Source organism: Solea senegalensis, linkage group LG14 (assembly GCF_019176455.1).
Source record: "Solea senegalensis isolate Sse05_10M linkage group LG14, IFAPA_SoseM_1, whole genome shotgun sequence".
Taxonomy (NCBI): domain Eukaryota; kingdom Metazoa; phylum Chordata; class Actinopteri; order Pleuronectiformes; family Soleidae; genus Solea; species Solea senegalensis.
The window spans coordinates 2,089,613-2,110,380 of NC_058034.1; the positions used below are offsets into that span (position 1 = coordinate 2,089,613).

The 20,768-nt window shown below is 39.7% G+C and overlaps 2 protein-coding genes across 2 annotated transcripts in view; one reads left to right on the top strand and one right to left on the bottom strand.

Moving 5' to 3' along the window:
- mpnd (MPN domain containing) overlaps positions 1-2,551 on the bottom strand; it is an 11,320-nt gene extending 8,769 nt beyond the window's left edge. The window contains exons 1-2 of the mRNA XM_044043705.1: positions 1,916-2,551; positions 1,303-1,505 (exon numbers count right to left, since the gene is read on the bottom strand). Coding sequence (XP_043899640.1) covers positions 1,303-1,505; positions 1,916-1,919 — 207 coding nt within the window. The 5' untranslated portion in view covers positions 1,920-2,551. The remainder of the gene's footprint in view (positions 1-1,302; positions 1,506-1,915) is intronic.
- A 1,573-nt stretch (positions 2,552-4,124) lies between these two features.
- Positions 4,125-20,588, top strand: LOC122781211 (tetratricopeptide repeat protein 39C). Its single transcript, XM_044044776.1, has 14 exons — positions 4,125-5,009; positions 6,179-6,227; positions 8,731-8,859; positions 9,960-10,074; positions 11,674-12,034; positions 14,140-14,308; positions 15,490-15,583; positions 15,687-15,794; positions 15,898-16,007; positions 16,686-16,809; positions 16,908-17,005; positions 17,095-17,199; positions 17,281-17,319; positions 18,657-20,588. Exons 1-14 carry the CDS (start codon positions 4,792-4,794, stop codon positions 18,744-18,746), a joined length of 1,809 nt encoding a protein of 602 aa, XP_043900711.1. The 5' UTR covers positions 4,125-4,791; the 3' UTR covers positions 18,747-20,588.
- Positions 20,589-20,768: the final 180 nt, after the last annotated feature.

Below are 20,768 nucleotides of genomic sequence, written 5' to 3' on the forward strand. Positions count from 1 at the left end.
AAGGAGGAGAGTGTGGGATTAATCATTCCTAATGTACTGTATCTGACACACAACCCAGGTGGAACTTCAGATTAAGTAACTCGATACCAGCATGAATAATTAACATTATCACTGTCCACTGCAGCGGTGATGAAACTTGATAGGCAATTGTTTGTGACCCAGAGAAGATGGAGCCCCTTCAAGAGCAGGTGGTTCTTTTTAAGTCCCTGTAAAATAGAGATTCTCCTCTTCATACATGTTAGAAAATAGCAGCTGAGAACATGTGAAACTCACCACTGTGGAGTCATTTAAAACCTCATTTTAACATTTAGGCCTGTTTTTTTATAATCCTTCACATTATTAACACATATTTCTGTGGGCTGACAAATCAGAGATATTTTTATCACTTTACAAGGACTTTAAAGCTAAAATGTACTTTAAATGTACTTTACATACATGTATACATACATGTAAATGTACTTTAAAGCTAAAATGTACAAAGCTGCTTTCACACTGAACTCAGTATGTGTGAGCACAAAAGATGCTCCAGAAATCTATGGGTTCTTCTCGTATAGTCTCCCGATAATATCTGAGTGGGGATGCAGCAGGAGAAATAATCCACAGTGGATGAATGAATGAGTGAGTGAGTGTCGTCCTTCCTGCACGGTCCACGGAACATCCACTTTTATGCAGACCCGATGTGGTCCAGACACTTTCCAGTGCAGTTGATGGTGCACTCTGAGGAAGGCAGTGAGCATGGAACTTTCCTCGTACTCACACGTGTACAACTCGGTGCTCAAGGACAACGGCATGGAAAAGGAGGCGAACCCCTAGTGAGGAATCAGCACTAGTAGAATGGAATGATATATCAAGTACACATGCATGAAACACTAGACTGACGTGGACCTCAACTCAGTATGAATGGAAATGTAAAGCAGCTCTCCAGAGACTTTGCATGAGGAAAGTATGGTCAGGCCTGAACTTGGTTAATTTTAGCATTTTAGTTTCCATTGAGTGAAACTGTACGGCACTCTTGCTTTTAGACTAAGTTAAGTTAGTTTTATTAATCCCCTTAGGGAAAGTATTCCTCTGCATTTTGACCCATCCTAGAATTAGGAGCAGTGGGCTGCCACACTGAGTGGCGCCCGGGGTACCTTGCTCAGGGGTACCCCAGCCCTTTTTTTTTTGGGCCGGGTGGGGATTTGAACCGGCGACCTTCTGGTTACAAGTCAAGTTCCCTTTCCACTTGGCCACGGGCTGCCCTTTTGGGTTCCCCCCCCCTAAAATATCTCTTAGCTCCTCTGCTAAGATATGTGTTATTACCAGGTAGTGGATGGCCAGCACCCCATCTCCCGGCTCCACCAGCCCGTCCTTGAGCAGGACTCTCAGGGTGATGCCTCTGCGCGTCAGCAGGGAGCCTCGGCCAGTGCTGGACCTCAGGTCTGCCTCCTCTCCTCCACTCAGCTCCTCCTCATCCTCCTCTCCTCCATCCTCCACCACCTGTGGAGAGCTGGGTGGCTCTGAGTCTGAGGACACATGGACACATAGACGCTCCTGCTGTCATTCAGGTTTTTAAAGATTACAAAGCACCTTGCTGTTAGTTACTGCTCTGTATACTAAAGTTATATGAGGAAGTCGATATCTGTGACCTGAGCATGAAAGCTCTTCTGTAATGGCAGCCGGTCTCAGTTCCTGCACGATAAAGTGACATCAATCCTATTGTAATAGTGAAAGAAACCTCAGAATGGTCCAAATAATAACCAAAAGAAATCTAAATAGGCTTTTCTCTAATTACACCTAAGCTATGCGGCTGCCCTTTTGTTTCCACCTCCCATTAGGAGCATGGCGCACAGAGGAGAAGAGGCCTGCTCCCCCTCCTCTCCTAATTCCCCCCCAAGATTTACAATTAAAGCCCCTGTTCTTTCATTATTCTCACCCATGTCGCGGAACGCCTTTATCTCCAACTCGGTGGGTAAAAACAGTCGGACACACTTGAGTGTGGCTGTGGTTGTTGGTGCTGAGACACTTCTCCCGCACGCTCGCTCGCTCCCTCTCTCTGTCTCCGGCTATTATTCAAAAACATAAAATGAAGGCGTCTGTCTGTGGCTCCGCAGTGTAGTTTCCTTGTTGTGTTGCTTTAATGTCAGTTCCCCTCCCCTTTCTTCCTCGCTCTCCTCGTCCTTGTCACTCTCTCCGTCTCTTGGTGTCGTTCCTCTCTTGTGTGCCGTGCCGTGCCGCGTTCCAAACACAACACGGTGTCACAGTGCACACGAAATCACGCGCATTCTTGAAGGAAAACGTCTTTTCGTGTGGACGAGGTGTAAAGGATAGAAATATACAGAAACATCAAATGTCGCTCGGAGCCGGTTTGATTCACAGGCGGATACTTCAAGTGTTTGCGTGAGTGTGTGTGTGTGTGTGTGTGTGTGCGCGCGCGCGCGCAACAAACGCTACAAAATAACCGAGGCGGGCGGTTTGTGTGCTGTTTAAACTCATCCTGGTCGCACCAGCTGTAAACTGTGAGGTTTGTCTTCACCACGCCGAGATGTTCCGTCTTTATCTGAAGCGGAGTAGAAGACGAGCTGCTGTTGCTGCTGTTGCCTGAAGAGGGCAGCACAGCCCCGGCTGTGTGATGATGCCTTCACTGACCCAACAATATTGTAATGACCTTTATCTTTGGCTATCGTTTGGTATAAACCGTTTATGTATGTCCTTATGTTACGTGAATCATCCACCACGCTTTATCAAAATGCAGAGGAATACTTTCCCTAAGGAGATTAATAAAAAAAAAAACTAAACTAACTATATGGAAGAATGACGTCCCCCCCCCCACACACACACACCACCACACAAAAACCTTAGATCAGTAAAATCACAAAGTGACCAAAATGAGTAATTGTCAACTGTCTAGATTTCCTTAATAGGTTCAACACAATGATCCTACAGGAGGCCCAAGCAGCTTAGTTAACTTATGCTATAGAACAGGGGTGTCAAACATACGACCCGCGGGCCAGAATCGGCCCACCAGAGGGTCCAATCCGGCCTGCAGGATGAATTTGTAAAAATTTAGAATCTAATCAAAATGTGAAATATTATAATATTCAGTCTCAGAATCATATAAATGCACCATGATCATGTGTAAATGGTAAATTAAGCATCATATTCTAGAAATTGCACTTACTTTTCCTCGGGAAATGTCCGGTTGTTCATAATGTTTTAAAAAAAAATAAAAAATTGGGGGGAAAAACTAGGAGTTCCCTTTGTTTATAGGTTATTATGCTATTATTATTTTACTGGTCCGGCCCACTTGAGATCAAATCGTAAAATATGTGGCCCCTGAACTAAAATGAGTTCGACACCCCTGCTATAGAAGCAAAACTGGCCTTTTGTCATATCTGTTTTATTTATTTTCTGCCAAACAAATTGGCAAAATTTGATCAGCGAGCCCTTGAAGTGTTGAAGTTGAGTTTTGATCACAATTGTTTTGCCTCACAAATGTCAACCTCACTCTTATTTATTTAAGCCATGCTTTTAATCTTTTTTGATGGAATTGTTTACACGTGTTATGAAGAGTTTATAGCTGTCCACAGTTTATATCTGTTAAATGCTTACTTTTTATATCTGCAAATATAATCTTAATTTATTGTTATTCTTGTCAATCTATCATCTTGAACCCCGTTAACACTGTTAACGTTTTAACATATTAAATAAATCTAGACATGTAAATGGTGCTGAGCTTATTGTAGTTAACTGTAGATTGATCATGTGTTCTAAGTTTCAAAAACCAGAGTCAATAAACTAGTTTATTTTATTTTGAAGATCAGCATCACCACACATATAGTGCTTCACTTTGAATATGAAAGTGCAAATTATTAATACATGGCCACTTTTGTAGTTTTCCTTTCCTCTGTGGTTAAAATAAACAAACGTGACAATGGTTTGGTGTAAAAAAACACGACTATAATTAATTAAATTCATAGTTGAGCACTATAGCCACTCTGATGTGGTGTGGGGGGGTATTCATCAGTATACACTGATGAATACTGATGGCAAATGTTTTTTTTTTCTATGCTGCATTGTCTTGTTTTGTTGTGTTTTGTTTCACTGGAAAGAAAGAAAGAAAAACACACTTTTATGGTGACTAATGATTCATATTTTTCAAACCCATTTCAATGACAAAATTCAGTCAAGTTTGAAAACAAGAGGGACCGTGCTAATAATGAATTATTAAATAAAGTGAAACCATAATCAAGGCGTGACCAGCCTCCATCACCATCTGCCTCCGCCTGCCTGTCATCGTCAGAGTGACTGCAGCCTGCTGCTCACTCTGTGCGCTCATTGGCTGACTGACAGTTGGGGGAGGAGCCTGCCGGGTTGCGAGCCTGTGTCTGCAGCGACGATGGGAGGAAGAGAGTGAGGGGATGAAGAGTGACGGGATGCTGCTTCGCCTCAGCTGCTCTCCTCTTCCTCTCTGCTCCATCCTCCCGGCGATGCGCCGCGAGTTATGACTGCAGGCCGGTGTGGACTGTTGGAGCAGCAGCAGCAGCAGCAGCAGCAGCACTTCTGGATCTCTATGTAATGTCATGTAACGCGTCAGATGCTGCAAAGTGACGGATGAGCGCACAGGCTGTATCTGTGTAGCAGTGCAGTGTAACTGAGTGGATCTGGACATCAGTGGCCTCTCTCTCTCTCTCCCTCTCTCTCTCTCAGATCCGGATTCTGCACAAGCTGATTCCTTTTTATTTCTTCTTCTTATTCATTGAAGCCGACCCGCCTCTCCGCTGCTTCTCCTCAGTGTGTGGGAATAAACCAATGCGAGTTTGTTCCCGAGCAGCATCAGAACCACGTCGATCCAGCAGCCTCGGAGCTGCAGAGTCAACAATGGCGGGTCCAGAGCAGCAGCAGCATCAGCAGCAGCAGGTGGAGGAGAAGGCGGAGAACATGGATGATGCAGAGATGGCCCTGCAGGGTATTAACATGCTGCTCAACAACGGATTCAAGGAGAGCGACGAGCTTTTCCGGAGATACAGGTACAGTACACTGTATATGTTTGATTTATTATTTTAATATCACTGCAGGATGATCTGTTCTATCAGTCATCTCCACTTTACACTCTATACACGGACTGACTGAACCAATAGCTTCATGCATGTAATGGTTTAATTTCATTCCATTATTGATTTTACTGTTTAAGGAAGTAATAAAGGCAGTTTATTATCAGTGTGTGTGTGTGAGCAGCGATTAACCTCCGGTGTCAGGGACTGACACTGACTATCTGTAAAGAGATGGACTCTGTCATTTATTTCTAAATACCTTTGGGGCTTGACAGACTTTGCCATTGCAATTTGATTTGTGATATATTTTTATAGTCAGGTTTCATTGCAATAATCACTGTATTTTCAGTTATTAAAAAATGATGGCCCTGATCACCAGGGGGGCCCCAGTAGTGTGTGTGTGGGATGGAGGGAGAAAAAAAACTATGTAATCTTCATATCTTTAGATATGTAAATGATGCTTATCTTAAGTGATTTGGTTTTATTTTGGAGTTGAAAATTTGCTCATTTAGTGCACACATCTGTTCACGTGCAAATGAATACTACACTCGGCCACTTTTGTGATTTTACTGCCCTCTAGGGTTAAGAAACAAACACAAGAGTGGCACTGATAAATAACACAACTACAATTAATGCAATTTATTGAGTTAAATTTGTATGCCCTGATTATGGCACATATACTGCACTGTATTAAAACTATATTCTAATAAAATAGAACAACTAAATAGCAGACTTTGGACAGGTAAACAACACTGAGTTCATGAGTGAGTCACACAAAAAGATGGCAGAAAACATGCATTGGTTTCATTTTGTCAAATGAATAGAACATATCGATTTATTACAATATCATTTTCTTGAAAAGCAATATGACAGAAAGATTTATACATACTTTGAGATTTAACACTTGCTAGGGCTTCAAATGTCTTCAATCAGATGTGTGGCAGGCTTGTTTTCTGTTTAGAAAGATCAACTGAATTAACTCTCAGTCTCTTTAACTTTCTCTTTGGATTAAAAATCAATGTTGAATTATCTGACATTTATCATGATAGTTAATGATATCAACTGATTTGACAATCTTAAGCCTTAATGTGAAGAATCCTATGATTATTAATTCTACTTGTGCTTTATTGTGTTTCTGTCTCTAGGACTCAGAGCCCGCTGATGAGCTTCGGGGCCAGTTTTGTCAGTTTCCTGGTGAGTTTCCTCTCAGCTGGAGATAAAGTGATCAAATGAAATGCCAGATGAAATGTGAGATTGTGTTGAGGAAACAATCCAAAAAAAAACAACAAACTGGTTATAAATATAACTCACATGACAGCAGGGTTGGATTCAAGCTCATTTAATCTCCTCCTGCAGGAAAACACATTTTTATGACCCCGCACAACCTGACGTGTCAAACTGACTTGCATCACTGTCACCACCGCCGTCCTCCTCCTTGCTTTTCCGTCCATTAACATAATGGAAGCTGCAGGAACAGAGGAGCACATTACTATAATGCTGCACCCATCATCACTGACGACACACACACACACACACACATGCACACACTGCCCCCTGTATGGACACTCACACACTATATGAAGCCCGAGATGATGTCATCCTCCGCCCCAGATGCTAAATGACCCTGAGGGCAGTGGGGGTGGTGACATCTCATCATCACGGAAGCCCTTCATTAGTGAACCGGGATTAATTAAATGCAGGAGAGCAAATAATATTAGATTATAAAAATGAACATTATGTTAAAGACAAATCTACTGCATCGAATCAGGGCTCTTTATTTTATTGACCTTTATCGTAGTATTATCATATTCAATTGTGTTTGTACACTGCTGACTCCAACAACACAAAAATAGACGCTTGTACTCTGTGTGTACAAATGGTGTGTGTACAAATGAATCTCGAAATGTGAATCGTCAGATAACGTGACACCATCATGCCCATTTTAATGTATCCAAGTAGCAGCTTTCATCCTTAAAAATGGAGCTTAAGTGTAGAAATATCTGTATAGAAAGCAGGTCATTTACATTTGTTGTTCCAAAGCATTTTAATGCTACGAAACAAACACACTTTTCATACAGCAGACAAACATGAGACAAAAAGTAAAAGGCTAAGTAATCGCTGCGTACGCTGTGTTCCAAATAACAGAGAGACTAATGATGATACAGAATGTGTGAATGAACAGTCTTTTCCCTAATTGCCTAACGTGTTGATTGTTTTCTCTATTAGTCGTTAATGAATCGTTTTTGTGTCCATAAAATATCAGAAAATGTGGAGCGGTGTTTCCCAAACTTCAAACGGATGGTGTTCTCAAATGTCTCGTTTTGTCCACAAACCAAAAATGATGAAATGACTGTGATTTCTTTGCTATGTGGAGCAAAGAATCTAGAGAACATTCACAGTTCAACCAGCTGAAAAATGAGGGTGCATGTTTTAGTTAATGAAAGAACACTCAGACTGATTAATTAAGTCATTGATCCAATTTTGTAGCCTGTGTGATGCAGAAATGAAAAAAACCATAGGTGCTTTAATCTAAGCTGCACTTAGATTTTGTACAGGGTTGAAATACATTGCTCGAGTTTTATTTATTGCACACGGATTTGCAAAGATCTTAAGATTTAGATCCCGGTCAGTCGTTACTGTCCGTGGGATTATTTCCCTTCTTATTTCTGCTCCGGAGGTTTGAACCTTTTCATACTCTGTGTGTGTTTGCAGCTCCAGTCACACAGCTGTGCAGATGTCACCGTGTCTCTCCATTCATTGTTATGCAGAGAGAAGAGCTCTTTGTTGTGTCCGCCCTCTTTTTAAGACTGTTACGTAACACTCTCTCACTCTCTCACCCGGCCTGTGTTTACTGAAAAAGGGATAATGATGGATCTATGATAGAATGTTAAATGTTGTTTGATCTACTCTATCATTACATGTAAGATAGAGTAGTAGTGTGAAAGACTTCAATTATTATATTTTTATATGAAATCAAATCAGGGCCATGCGGTGCTGCAGTGGCTTGTATTGTTGCTTCACAGAAAAAGGTCACCGCTTCAGATCCCAGTTCGATCTTTCTGTGTGCAAGGGTTTTCTCCGGGTTCTCCAGTTTCCTCCCACAGTCCAGAAACATGCTGAGGTTAAGTGGACACTTTACTGTAGGTGTGAATGAGGGAATGAATGCTTTGTCGTCTCTATATGTGTTTGCCGTGTGATGGACTGGCGACCTCTCAGGTGTGTAGCCCACGTTTCATCCTGTGTCGGCTGGGATCGGCTCCAGCTCTCCCAAAAATAACCTTCACGTGGAGGATAAAGCGGTAGAAAACAGATGGATGGACAAAACAAACCACCAACAATTCATCGTTCTTAGGACAGAAAAACAAACTGATAAATCAGGGAAAGGAAAGAGAAGTCATTTTTAATATGGCATGCATCCAGTGTGTGAAGTGTGGGTAAAATAAGTGTATGTCTGTTTTACTAAATCACTAAATGACTCACTATGAAACTCTTGAATAAATAAAACATACCAAGGTGTTCAATTTTAAATATGTGGGTTAGATTTAGGGTTTGCACAATATTCACTATATACCACTGATACTTGAGATAATTATGAGGAGATTGTCACTGTCTGGACTTCTCTGAATTTAAATGTACTCTTTCATCAGTGAACCAGAGGCTGTGGTGTATAATGTCTCCTTGCTGCATATCCTTGCAGAACGCCATGATGACATTTGAGGAGGAGAAGATGCAGACGGCCTGTGACGACCTGAGGACGACGGAGAAACTGTGTGAGAGCGACAGCGCCGGAGTGATAGAGACAATCAGAAACAAGATAAAGAAGAGCGTAAGTGAAAGCACACTTTAAAAAGCATGTTTTTATTAGTGTTATTATTATTATTATTATTATTATGATTATTTAGGCCACTGTAACTTACATGATCTGCTCATTCCAGTGTGATGAGACTCAAATGTCCAGTTACCTCTGGTTTTCATTCAAGATATAAGAATCTTCAAATAGATGGATCCAATGGAGATTCTTCACCTACAGTATGTGATCATGATGAACAAAATCTAAGCTATAGAGGCAGACAGCTTTAAAAAAATAAATGTCATGTGTTGAACGTTCTTGCAGCAGAATGTTGTGGAGAGGTTGTGTTTGGTTGTGGAGAGTGAATCAAAATGTAAGGACTTTTTTGCTTATTTAACCACAGAAGGGCCAGAAAATAATTTTTGGTTTATTCATTTACAATTTGCTGCATGTTAAAATACTGTTTTAACAATTTTAAATGTTACATTTTATTTAAAAGAAATCTACGCGGTAGATTTTGTGTTAAAAATTTGAAATTTAAAATAAATTTTGAGTCTTGATGTGCAATAACGGGCCAAAAATGGAAACTATGTACAGGCGTTTCTCTAAGACGCCGATTCGCCAGCTTCCTGAAACAGCGCGAGTGAAATTACTGTGCGTTCAGAAACACAAACCGTCGCGTAATTACGGTAAATTTAAAGTGCAAACATGTCATCTGCGATACCCTCGGTGTTAAAGCGTTGTTACTATACTTGAAATAAAGTGATGAATATAGCATGAAATAAAGTGCTGACATCGAGTTACACAATTCTTTACTGAGATTTAATTTGTTGTTCATATCTCCTGATAAACAGACGACAGCACAGATAATAACACTGTATCATTGTCATCAGGCTTAATGATGCAGGAAGCCAGTGAGATCATACCAAACCTACCCGCAGACTGAATTAATACTTCTGTGTAATGTAATCAACAAACTGCATGAGCAGTGTGGCAGCACTCAGGCAGCTCCAGCTCATTCAGGAAACCTCGAACTCTTCAGCCTGAGGGGTAAACAGCAGGGTAGCAGGGTGGATGTGCACGCTGCTGATTGAATGTTTGTTTGTTTTCTGTGTGTGTGTGTGTGTGTGTTACAGATGGACTCCCAGAGGTCGGGCGTTGTTGTCGTGGACCGCCTTCAGAGACAGATTATTGTTGCAGACTGTCAGGTGTACCTCGCCGTGCTCTCCTTTGTCAAACAGGAACTTTCTGGTAATCAACGTCTTTAAATCTGTGTCTCTCATGGTAACCAGTTTAATCAATCAATTTTGTGAACAGTGTAACTCAAAACCCAGACATTACAGAGAACTCAAACTTTGTGATTAGTGTATAAATAATAACTACATTTTCCACTGTGCTTCTTAAAAGGCCAGAATATTGTGGCTGCATATCCTTAGCACAGGTCCTCAGATTGCTCTAGCTTTTTCCAAACTTACCAATTCCAGCTTTCATGAATTAGAGCTCCACTTAATTCTGAATTCTGAATAATTTCCAAAACCCTGCCAGTTTAAGCTACCCGATGTATGCCTATATCCACCACCCCCACTCCTCTAATATCCACCTATTATCCTGTCATTATGACCAAAATTATTCATTGATTTTAGTGACAAACAAGTGGCAAGTATAGTAAGTACATTTGTTTTTTGTTTCAATATTATAGTCTATTATGGGTTGCACAACATCTGTCTTTTAATGTAATGTCACTTGGAGCTGCATGGTGCAGGAACAGCAGCAGCTGATATTGGCACATTCAGGCACTTATGTTGTGTGTCCATGATGGTACGGTTATGTTTGCCTCAACCGGGAACAGTACCTTTACTTGGTAGACGGGCTGTGGGCTGTTCCCGATGAGAAGATACATAGCGTGACGTCGTACCAGTGCGACGGCGCCAAACAACGACATTGAGCGCGACAGAGGTTTGGTTTGTGGCTGTTTGTGTGAACAAGAGGCAAGAAGTTTGAGAATAGACTGTGGGCGTCAATGAATCACCGGTCGCAAGTTGACATTACTGTACCATTTTACTCTGGTACTCCAAAGGGAAGGGAGCCAAAAACTGGAACAGTAGGATATGTAGGGTAGGTTATTTTTGGAACTATTCCTAATGGAAATGCAAAAAAAAAAACTACTTACCATACTGTACTAAACCAAACTGTTCCACTTAGTGGGAACATGGCTTGAGTTTAGGGAGCGCTTGATTTGCTTTGCATTTTTATGAGCACACATATTCAATATCGGACGATCCCGAAACCAAATATATAAGAATTATAAGAATATGATTTTGAAATCCTACTGAACATTCATGTCTATTTTTATCAGTACGAGCCAATTCTTAAACCTTTCCATTGATGCTTCTTTGGTGTTTTTAGCCATAGTCCAATTTCAAGGAGCCACCTGGCTTTACTAGAGCTGGTGTGTTCCTGCTTCCCTCCCTGTGTGTGTGCAGCTTAGGGCACGAGAACAAAAGACTTCTGTACTCATTAACACAGAGAGTCGAGTGTGGCCAGTAGGCTTAATCAGAACAGAAGATAAGATAAGCTCGTCCAGCAAAGGGGAAATTGACAGTGTCACAGCAGCAAAGACAGTAAAGATAAAGGTAATAAATAATAAACATGCATTTTCACATCTGTGAACGTACAATATAGACAAATATCAACAATATAAAAAGGTGACATATATATATATATATATATATATGCAGAACTGCAACTCATTGCAATGTGACAGACATTTATTTATATTTAAATGTTACACACTACTTTACAGCTTGTTCTTCATCAACACATCTTGTTTCCTGTTGTTTCCTATACTAGCATATATCAAAGGAGGCTGGATTCTGCGTAAGGCATGGAAAATGTATAACAAGTGCCACAGTGACATCAGCCAGCTGCAGGAGGTCTGTCAGCGACGGTCCTCTGTCAACCAGGACTCCCTCTCAGCCGACAACGCCAACCACAACACACCGGTGGAGAGCGGCGTCACGGCCGAGGCCCTGGACCGGCTCAAGGGCTCCGTGAGCTTCGGCTACGGCCTCTTCCATCTGTGCATCTCCATGGTGCCGCCACACCTGCTCAAGATCATCAACCTGCTGGGTTTCCCCGGCGACCGACTCCAGGGTCTGTCCTCTCTCATGTATGCGAGCGAGAGCAAGGACATGAAGGCACCGCTAGCGACGTGAGTAGGCTCAGCTGATCTCTGTGAGATCAGTGTCACAAACGTGGTGGAGCATTTCACTGTAGAAGAAAAGAAAACAAAGGAGATGGTGAGAGAGCTCTCACAAAGTGCAAACATCTGCCAAGGCCACTCCAGTTTCCCACAGTGTCAAAACTCCTGTTTCATAAGGTTAACAATTTTTCATGTTGAATTATGCTGCTCATACACGCAGACAAAAACGCTGCCAAATACATAAGCTCTCAGGCTGCACTAATAAAGAGCAAGTATTGCACTTGAATTAATCAAGTGGATGTGCAACACACTGCCATAACCTTCAAGTGTAGGGTGATAATCATGAATATTTCAGGGTTGTTGACACATTGCTACAGTGCCACCAAGTGGCCAAACCCATTAATGCATCAATAGATGGATAATACTGTATGTGTTTCAAGAATAAGAGTACCATACATAAACAAACCAAATCAACACTGAATAGTGCAGATGTGCCCGTTTGTGTCAAGTTCCAAATGAATATCATATCATATCAGTATGAATCATAAGAGAAGATGGTCCTTTATATGTTCCACAGTGGGGAAATGTACATTGTCACGGCAGCAAAGACAGTAAAGATAACAAATAATAAACATGCATTTCCAAGAAAGTACAATATTGAAAGATATTAACAATGAGGCTATAAAAAGTTAAAATATAATGTACATTATAGACAGTTTCCAGAATATATACAGTATGGGTTTGTTATTTACAGTATAAATAAAAATTGAACATGGAATGAGTAAAAACCAATGAGACATGACAATTCTAGGTGGAATGAATGATATATATATATATAAATATATATATGTATATATATTCATTCTACCTATAATTGTAACATATATATATATATATATATATATATATATATATATATATATATATATATATATATATATACATGTATTGTTGTTTATACAAAATGTATGAAATGGTTTGAGGATCAAACTATTACAAATCTAAAAATATACATGTGCATCATCAAACTTCCTGTTGCTTACATTTATCCATGTTTATTTACCGTATGTTATATATTATGCATAGGCTATAATCTTCCTTGCTGTAGACTTTTTATCAGTAATTGAAAATGGAGTGGATTGCATTGCTATTCTGAAGCAGATTTTCGACGAACTAATTTCACTTTAAAGCTCCATTTAGTAGCATCACATTTAACATGGGCAACAACAAAAAATCCACAAAGTGCTTTTAAAAATGTTTAAATTCTATGACCACTGGGGAATTTAAACGTCTGTGATATAAGGATTGTTTCTTTTGTTGTAGGATTGATTGATGGTGGAATCAGTAGAATGTGATTTAATCTGAAATCATATTATACACATTTCTATATCTGTGTTAAAAGCAACACAACGTCATTCCCTCTGTAGGCATAAGTGGTGATAAATGACGTTGGGTCACAGGTCTCAAACGTATGACCAAAATGATTACACTTTTTTATTGTCATTTATAGGTTAATTTTGTGTTTTTTAAATAACGTCGATAATATCATTATTGCAGTTGTTTTTCCCGTCAATTGGGACCTTAATTGAAACACAGCTAAATGGTGTGTAAATGAAATGATTGTGTTTTCCTTTCTCAGGTTGCCTTTTATTAGCCATTGTTTATGTTGTGGCTTATTTAATGTATGCAGTATATTTTATATATATATATATATATATATATATATATATATATATATATATATATATATATATATATATATATATATATATATATATATATATTGTTTGCATGTTCTAAATAAACTACTACTTTATTTAATTGGAGAGTAACATTGAGATAAAAACCTATTTTACAAGTGAGACCCGGCTAAGACAGGATTTGGAGTCCTTTTTGCTGATTCATCGTTTCTCTTAAACTTGCTGGCCCTGGCTGTGGCACTTAAAGTCGATGACTCACTTCTGATACTTTCCAACTCAGCAGAGTTACACAGAGCATGAGCAGGCATTCAGGGTGTCCAGTGAAAATGAAGGAAGAATCACCCAACTATAAGTCAGTGCAGCGTCAAAATCCTTCTGAAGCATCTGATAAGAATCTGTTGTTGTCTTGCTCAGGTTGGCCCTCTTGTGGTACCACACAGTAGTGTTGCCCTTCTTTGCTCTGGACGGCTCTGATACACACGCAGGTTTACTGGAGGCCAAAGCTATTCTGCAGAGGAAGTCGGTGGTTTACCCCAACTCATCACTCTTCATGTTCTTTAAAGGACGGGTTCAGAGGCTAGAGGTACGTACATGTACCACCAAGTCGCAGCAACTACTCTAACTGTAGTCTTTAAATAATTAAAGGTCCAGCATGCAACACATAGAAGGGTTTATTGGCAGAAATTGAATATACTACCCATCAACTTTTTATTTATTTTTTATTATTATTATTTTTTATTTTTTATTTTTATATTTATTTTTATTTTGTGACTATATTTTTTTTAATTCTTATTCTTATTTTTATTCTATTCTAACTGAGCTGTGGTGAATGTGTGTTTCCCCCCCTGGGGGAGGAATAAAGTAAATTCACTTCAATTCAACATATTTAAGTGTATATTAGCTCTGACATTAAAATAACTTCTGTCATTGTAGCCTCAGACTAAAACCTTTGTGTGTACTTTAAGAAAGCAGGCGCTGCTATGTTTCTACAGCAGCCCGAGCCATAGACGATATATAAAAATGATGGAAATCTTCCAGTTTTAAAAGTGAAACCCAGGAATTGGGATACAAGTAACAGTACGTCACCAGGAGGGGGCTCCACTGGTTGCAAGAAGAACTCAGTTTATGAGAAAACGAGCTGACTTCTTTCTTGATTTATATCGTCAATAAACGTTTTTCCTGAAGAGTTAATGGTCTCAGTCGCATATGATGTTGATTTTGTAAATTGTGCCCCCCATTTAGAGTAAAATAGATGTTTAAAACAAGGTTCATACTGGTATGAGTGGATGTAAAAGTGTCATGGTGCAAAGGAAAAGGAAGGCTGTGTTCATTTTTATGCACACTTTATTGCCCAAATGGACAAACAAGCCAGAGCGGGCATTTCGCATTTGTGAGGCAGATGGAGAAGAACGGCTCCTCCCACAAACTTAAAATTGAATCTTTGATTTGAATCTTTTAATCAGACGGAAAAATCAATGTAATTGTTGATGTTGTTGATGGCAAAATCCTTTCTGGTTCCATGACGCACTTGGGGGGGGAAACGGTGGGTGAGCAGAGGGGTCCTTTAATCTGCAGTCGCACCATTGGACGACCTTTTCATGTAATTATTAGTTATTGAAGTGAGTCTTCAACAGCCAGTTTAGAAACCACTGTCCAAACACATAATAATACGGATCATTTGTCTGTCACTCGGCACATGCCCGCCATGTCGTGTGTGTCTAACATAATTAACGTGTGTTAACGTGTTCTTTCATCTGTCCACAGTGTCACATCAACAGTGCTCTGGCCTGTTTCCACGATGCTTTAGAGCTCGCATCAGACCAAAGAGAGATCCAGCATGTGTGTCTCTATGAGATTGGTACGTGTTGTCTTATCATGTCACTTCTGACACGCTGAACAGAGCAACGATGGACTGATTCTATTCTGTGTGTGCTTGTGTGGGGTGTTTTTTTTTCCCACAGGCTGGTGTAGTATGATTGAGATGAATTTTGAGGATGCATACAGGTCGTTTGAAAGGTTGAAGAATGAGTCACGTTGGTCACAATGCTACTACGCCTACTTAACTGGCGGTGAGCCTGACACACACACACACATACAAGCAAATGTTTGCACTGTTGTGACTGTTGCTTTGAATCTGTGTTCCATTATCGTCTGTGTCTGTTGTTTTTCCAGTGTGTCAGGGTGCATCTGGTGACCTGGAGGGAGCGAGTGGAGTGTTTAAAGATGTGCAGAGGCTGTTCAAGAGAAAAAACAACCAGATAGAGCAGTTTGCTGTCAGAAGGGTGGGTAGAGCCTCAAATGTTGCTCCGTTTGTTTGGTCTTATCATGCTTTTATCAAACTTAATTCCACTTTTAGTATATTGTTTTATTGTATTTTTCATTGCTTTTTATGTTGTTTTTATTGCACATGTTAAATCACTATTATAATTACCAGGGTTAGGGTTTTTTATTGTTCACTTTTATGTGTTTTTAAATTCAGGAGTTGTCAGTTGGTATTTTATTTGCTTTAGGAGAGTATCTCCTATGTTTGCTAACTAATTTGATTCATTTAAAATAGATCTTTACTGTCAATGTTAGAAAAACAAGCTCAGGTAATGGTGAATATTATAATGGTGTATTTATATAGCACTTTTCTAGTCTTGATGACCGTTCAAAGCTGAATTGAAACCACACACACAAAAGGAGTGGATATAAATAATAATAATAACACATAATAATAAGTGCTGTCGCTATATTTTCAGGAGATTAGATTATCTGTTGAAGTATGCAGTCCTGTTAGTTTATACATGTTTTGGTGAGTTTCTGATTTTTCCCATCATAAATTGATTCTGTATTCCTTTTCATCTGGTGAGCACATTCTGCTCAAGCTTTAACAGTGCAATACAAATGAAATTCTTCTTATTATTATTATAATAACATGTGTCTCACATTTTCTTTCTCTTTCTAACATGTTTCTTTAGGCTGAGAGATTGAGGAAGATCTCACCCACCAAAGAGCTGTGCATCCTGGGTGTCATTGAAGTGCTTTACCTGTGGAAAGCTCTTCCAAACTGCTCCTCATCTAAACTGCAGATCATGAATCAGGGTGTGTGTAACCTACATGATTTATACCTGTAATTTCCACATTTATACTGTGTGTGTGTGTGTGTGTGTGTAAGATGGTGTCCTTCTGTGTGTGTTCAGTGTTACAGAGTTTAGATGACACTTTGTGCAGAGGATTAAAACATCTGCTTCTTGGTGCCATTCACAAATGCCATGGAAACATGAGGGATGCTCTCCAGGTATCGTATCATGTAGTGAATGGAGCACATGGTCGGCACTGGTGACGTCGCCTCTAAATGTTCTTGTATCCACTCTGTCCGTCATCTAGTATTTCCAGTTGGCTGCTAGAGACGAGTATGGACGGCAGATCAACTCGTATGTTCAACCATATGCTGTGTATGAACTGGGATGTATACTCATTGCACAACCTGAGGTCAGTCTGTTGTTGTATATTTGTATTCGATGACTTCACATTCTCAGTCGTAACCCTCTCTCTTTTTTCCCCCCGATCCAGACGGTGGGAAAGGGAAGGTCATTGCTACTTCAAGCAAAGGTAAAACATTGGTACAGTAATCGTTGAAATTCATTGAAGCCAGGGTTGATCATTTCTGAAGAAGCTGGTGTTGGAATCTGTGATGATGAACCTACTGTAGCTTTAATCACTCCGGCCGTGTTCTGGCAACACATGACCAGAGTCTTCAGAGGTCAGAGAGTCACATGTCACTGAAGCAGAGGCAACAGGGGCAACAGAGGCAACAGAGGCAACAGGGGCAAGATGTCTGTAAGCAAGTTACAGAAAATTGAAATCCCACTTCTCATTACGGACAGTCAATACAAGGACATAAGTAGATTTGCGTGGAGGTAGACAATTTTTTACCTATTTTCAATAACCTGCTGATGAGGGATATTCAATTATGTAAGTTTCCAGATTTATTTTCTCAGAAACTTGATGAGTGACGCAAAGATTAGTCACTTTTTATTAAATATACAAGTGTAGTTCAGTGCAGAAAATCTACATTGGACAGACTAAATGGAGGGGGAAAAGAAAAGCGGTCAAACATATCAGCTCGGCATCAATCACTGAAAGACTCATATCAATATCACCTCTAGACATGAGTAAATGCAAGTAGATGATAATGATAATGGGGGTGGAATCACAGAAGTACCTCACAATACATGGTCCATGACACCAATAATATCATGATAAAGACATTCTGTGACGATCAATATGTTGCAAGACAATCATATAGCAAAACATCACGATCTCTGTCTAACTGAAGAACACAAAACACTCCCCAAGTGAAACCGGCAGTGACTGTTTACTTTAGAGAACCTTCATTTGTAAACTGAAATATCGATATTTGCCCCGGCGTACAGATTATCATATTGTACAAGGAAGAACAACGATATATAATCACCTAATCGATATTTCGACCCACTCCTAGTGCATTACGCCACCAGTTCTGTATTTGCACTTGAAGCACCAGCACGGTGTGACGTTCAGTCTTCAGACTTTCGCAAAGAAATGAAGCGAGAAATGCAGTCTGTGTGTTTTATTCCACCTGTTGGATTGTTTACTCGAAACATGCTCCTTTTTAGCATTAGCACCAGGCAGGTAATCCACTGTAGGAAAATGAACATTGCCTGCATTATTGGGGCTTTTCCATGATACAGTTCTAGCACTACTTAACTCGTGATAGTACCTGCTTTTCTGGCACCTGCTCTGGCTGCAAACGAGCTGAGCCGATACTAAACTGTGACGTTAACAGACTGTCGGCCACTGATTGGTCAGCCTTTTTCCCTCTTTCTTACCAACCCTAGCTTTAATGTCTGTCCACATACAGTATACAGTATTAAAAGTTACCGGTATTTATTTCCTAATGTTTCTAGGAGGACTTTACGGGCTACGACTTTGAGAACAGGCTTCATGTCCGCATCCATTCAGCCCTGGCCTCGTTGAAGGAAGTGGTCCCTCAGTGACTCCAGGAAGACGTTACATCAGCTCAAGCCATGCTCGTGGCTTTTGACCACAGGTTCTAAGCCTTTCAACCCCAAACTGTCTGACGTCCTAGCGATCAGACTCCTGTGTTTATCATTTTTGAATGATTTGGAGAAATATGCTTGTTTTTCATCTGTGCGCTCGGTAGAACGACAGACGGCTAGTTTACTAGCTTAGCACTCAAGACTGGAAAGCGATAGAAACAACTTGTGTGATAACTAGGAAAATAGCAAAGGCATATCTTGTTATATATCCATATACATGGATTTATTACTGTGCAAACCTAACAACCCCAATATTGGGACTCAGAGGAATTGCTCAGTCAATATTGCTGTTTCTCGTCATTTCCTCTCTATGCTAAGCTATGCTAAGCTATGCTAAACTAAATCACCTCCTGAGCTGGACGCACAGAGATGGAATTGATTTGAATACTTGTCACAGAGCAAGGAAACAAATAAGTTCAATAAGTTCCTCATATCCTAAGTGTTTTCTTCACCTACAAGTAACAATTTCCCTCAATATTGTGTGAGGGAAGATTTCAGTTTTGGTTCCACTTTTAACAGCACGCAAAAGTAACCATTTTATGAACTTACGCTGTAGGTACTTTCCTCAATAGTAACTTTACAAAGAGTAATAAAATATACAGATAATAGTGTTTTACTTGATTCCTTTAAAAACATGCATTTTACATTTTACACAAATAACAATAATAGTAATGAAACAGATTTTAAAACGCTGTCACATATCATGAAAAAGTGTTTGGGAATATTAGTCAAATTAAATATTTGAATTTTGTATGTTCTTTTGAAGATAATAAATTGTTACATTCAAAGTGCTTCTCACGAAAAATGTCTAGATCTGCTGGGTGAAAAAGACACAATGGATTTATTGACAAAATGACAATTCAATACTGCTCACCTGAAATCTCACACACTGTTGTATAAGAGGCTGCTGTGAGTCAGTCACACTCAAGTAGTTACATTACATGTGCATTTATAATCACAACATTATGCCCTAATGATGTTATTGATGTGATTTCTGCACTATATGCGTGGTATGACAGGATCACAGTGACACAGTGAAGTCGGCTGTTCCTGTTTGTCCGTGTGTGCAAATACATCAAGGAATTTTTATGCAGTACATTCAGTACTGTGAGTTTACCAATGACCGGTGCAGCTAAATGTCAGGCTAATAATCAGTAATTGTTATTTTGATAGTGATACAAGCTCGACAACAAGTCCACAACTGTGACAGGTTTATTTAATACATAGCCGATGAAGTACATTTACTAGTATGATATGATATATACATAGGTTTAACCAACGAATCCTGTTATACTTCAGCATTATACAGAACTTGAATTGGATAAAGAATAATTTCTCAACACTGTTTACACTGTACATATGGAATATTCAGTGCCACATATTTTCTTCTGGTCATCTCAGCAATACAAGTAAAGAACATCATGATTAAAAAAAAAAATTCAAAGTGACCATCTGTGTTTTTCATCTGGTGGATGGATAAGATGTTTTTTTTGTTTTTTTTTGCTCATGCTAAAGCTGGTTCATCAGACCCAGTCATCCCCTGTGCCCGTGGTGGATGTAAATTGTGGTGAATGTAACGGTGACCACTGTGCAAGTGGTTGGTTAAACAGTGAAATGTCAGTATGATGTCACTTAACCCGCTATTCCAAATACTTCTGTTGCTGGGAGTTTTTTTTTTTCCTTTTGTCATTCAATTTTGTTGAATTTTGAGATCACGTGTGAAGATGGTGGTGTCCCAATGTGTTTCACTGAACTCTACAATAAACTGTTCTCCATTAATGTGTTATTTATTTGTCCCCAGCTGTTCAGTGAATTTGTGCACAATCCACCTTCAGTATCGATCCCCAAATCACTGGATTAAACGTGATAAAAAGTCAAAACTAATCCATGTAAACTCATTCATAAATATCACACAAAGGCTTCACTAAGCAGAGGCAACATGGTGTCAAATGGATTTAG

Coding starts and splice junctions, on each gene's coding strand:
- LOC122781211 (XM_044044776.1), top strand. CDS start 4,792: ATGCGAGTTTGTTCCCGAGCAGCATCAGAACCACGTCGATCCAGCAGC. Junction 10,075..11,673: donor TGTCAAACAGGAACTTTCTG/GTAATCAACGTC, acceptor TTCCTATACTAG/CATATATCAAAGGAGGCTGG. Junction 16,008..16,685: donor AGCAGTTTGCTGTCAGAAGG/GTGGGTAGAGCC, acceptor ATGTTTCTTTAG/GCTGAGAGATTGAGGAAGAT.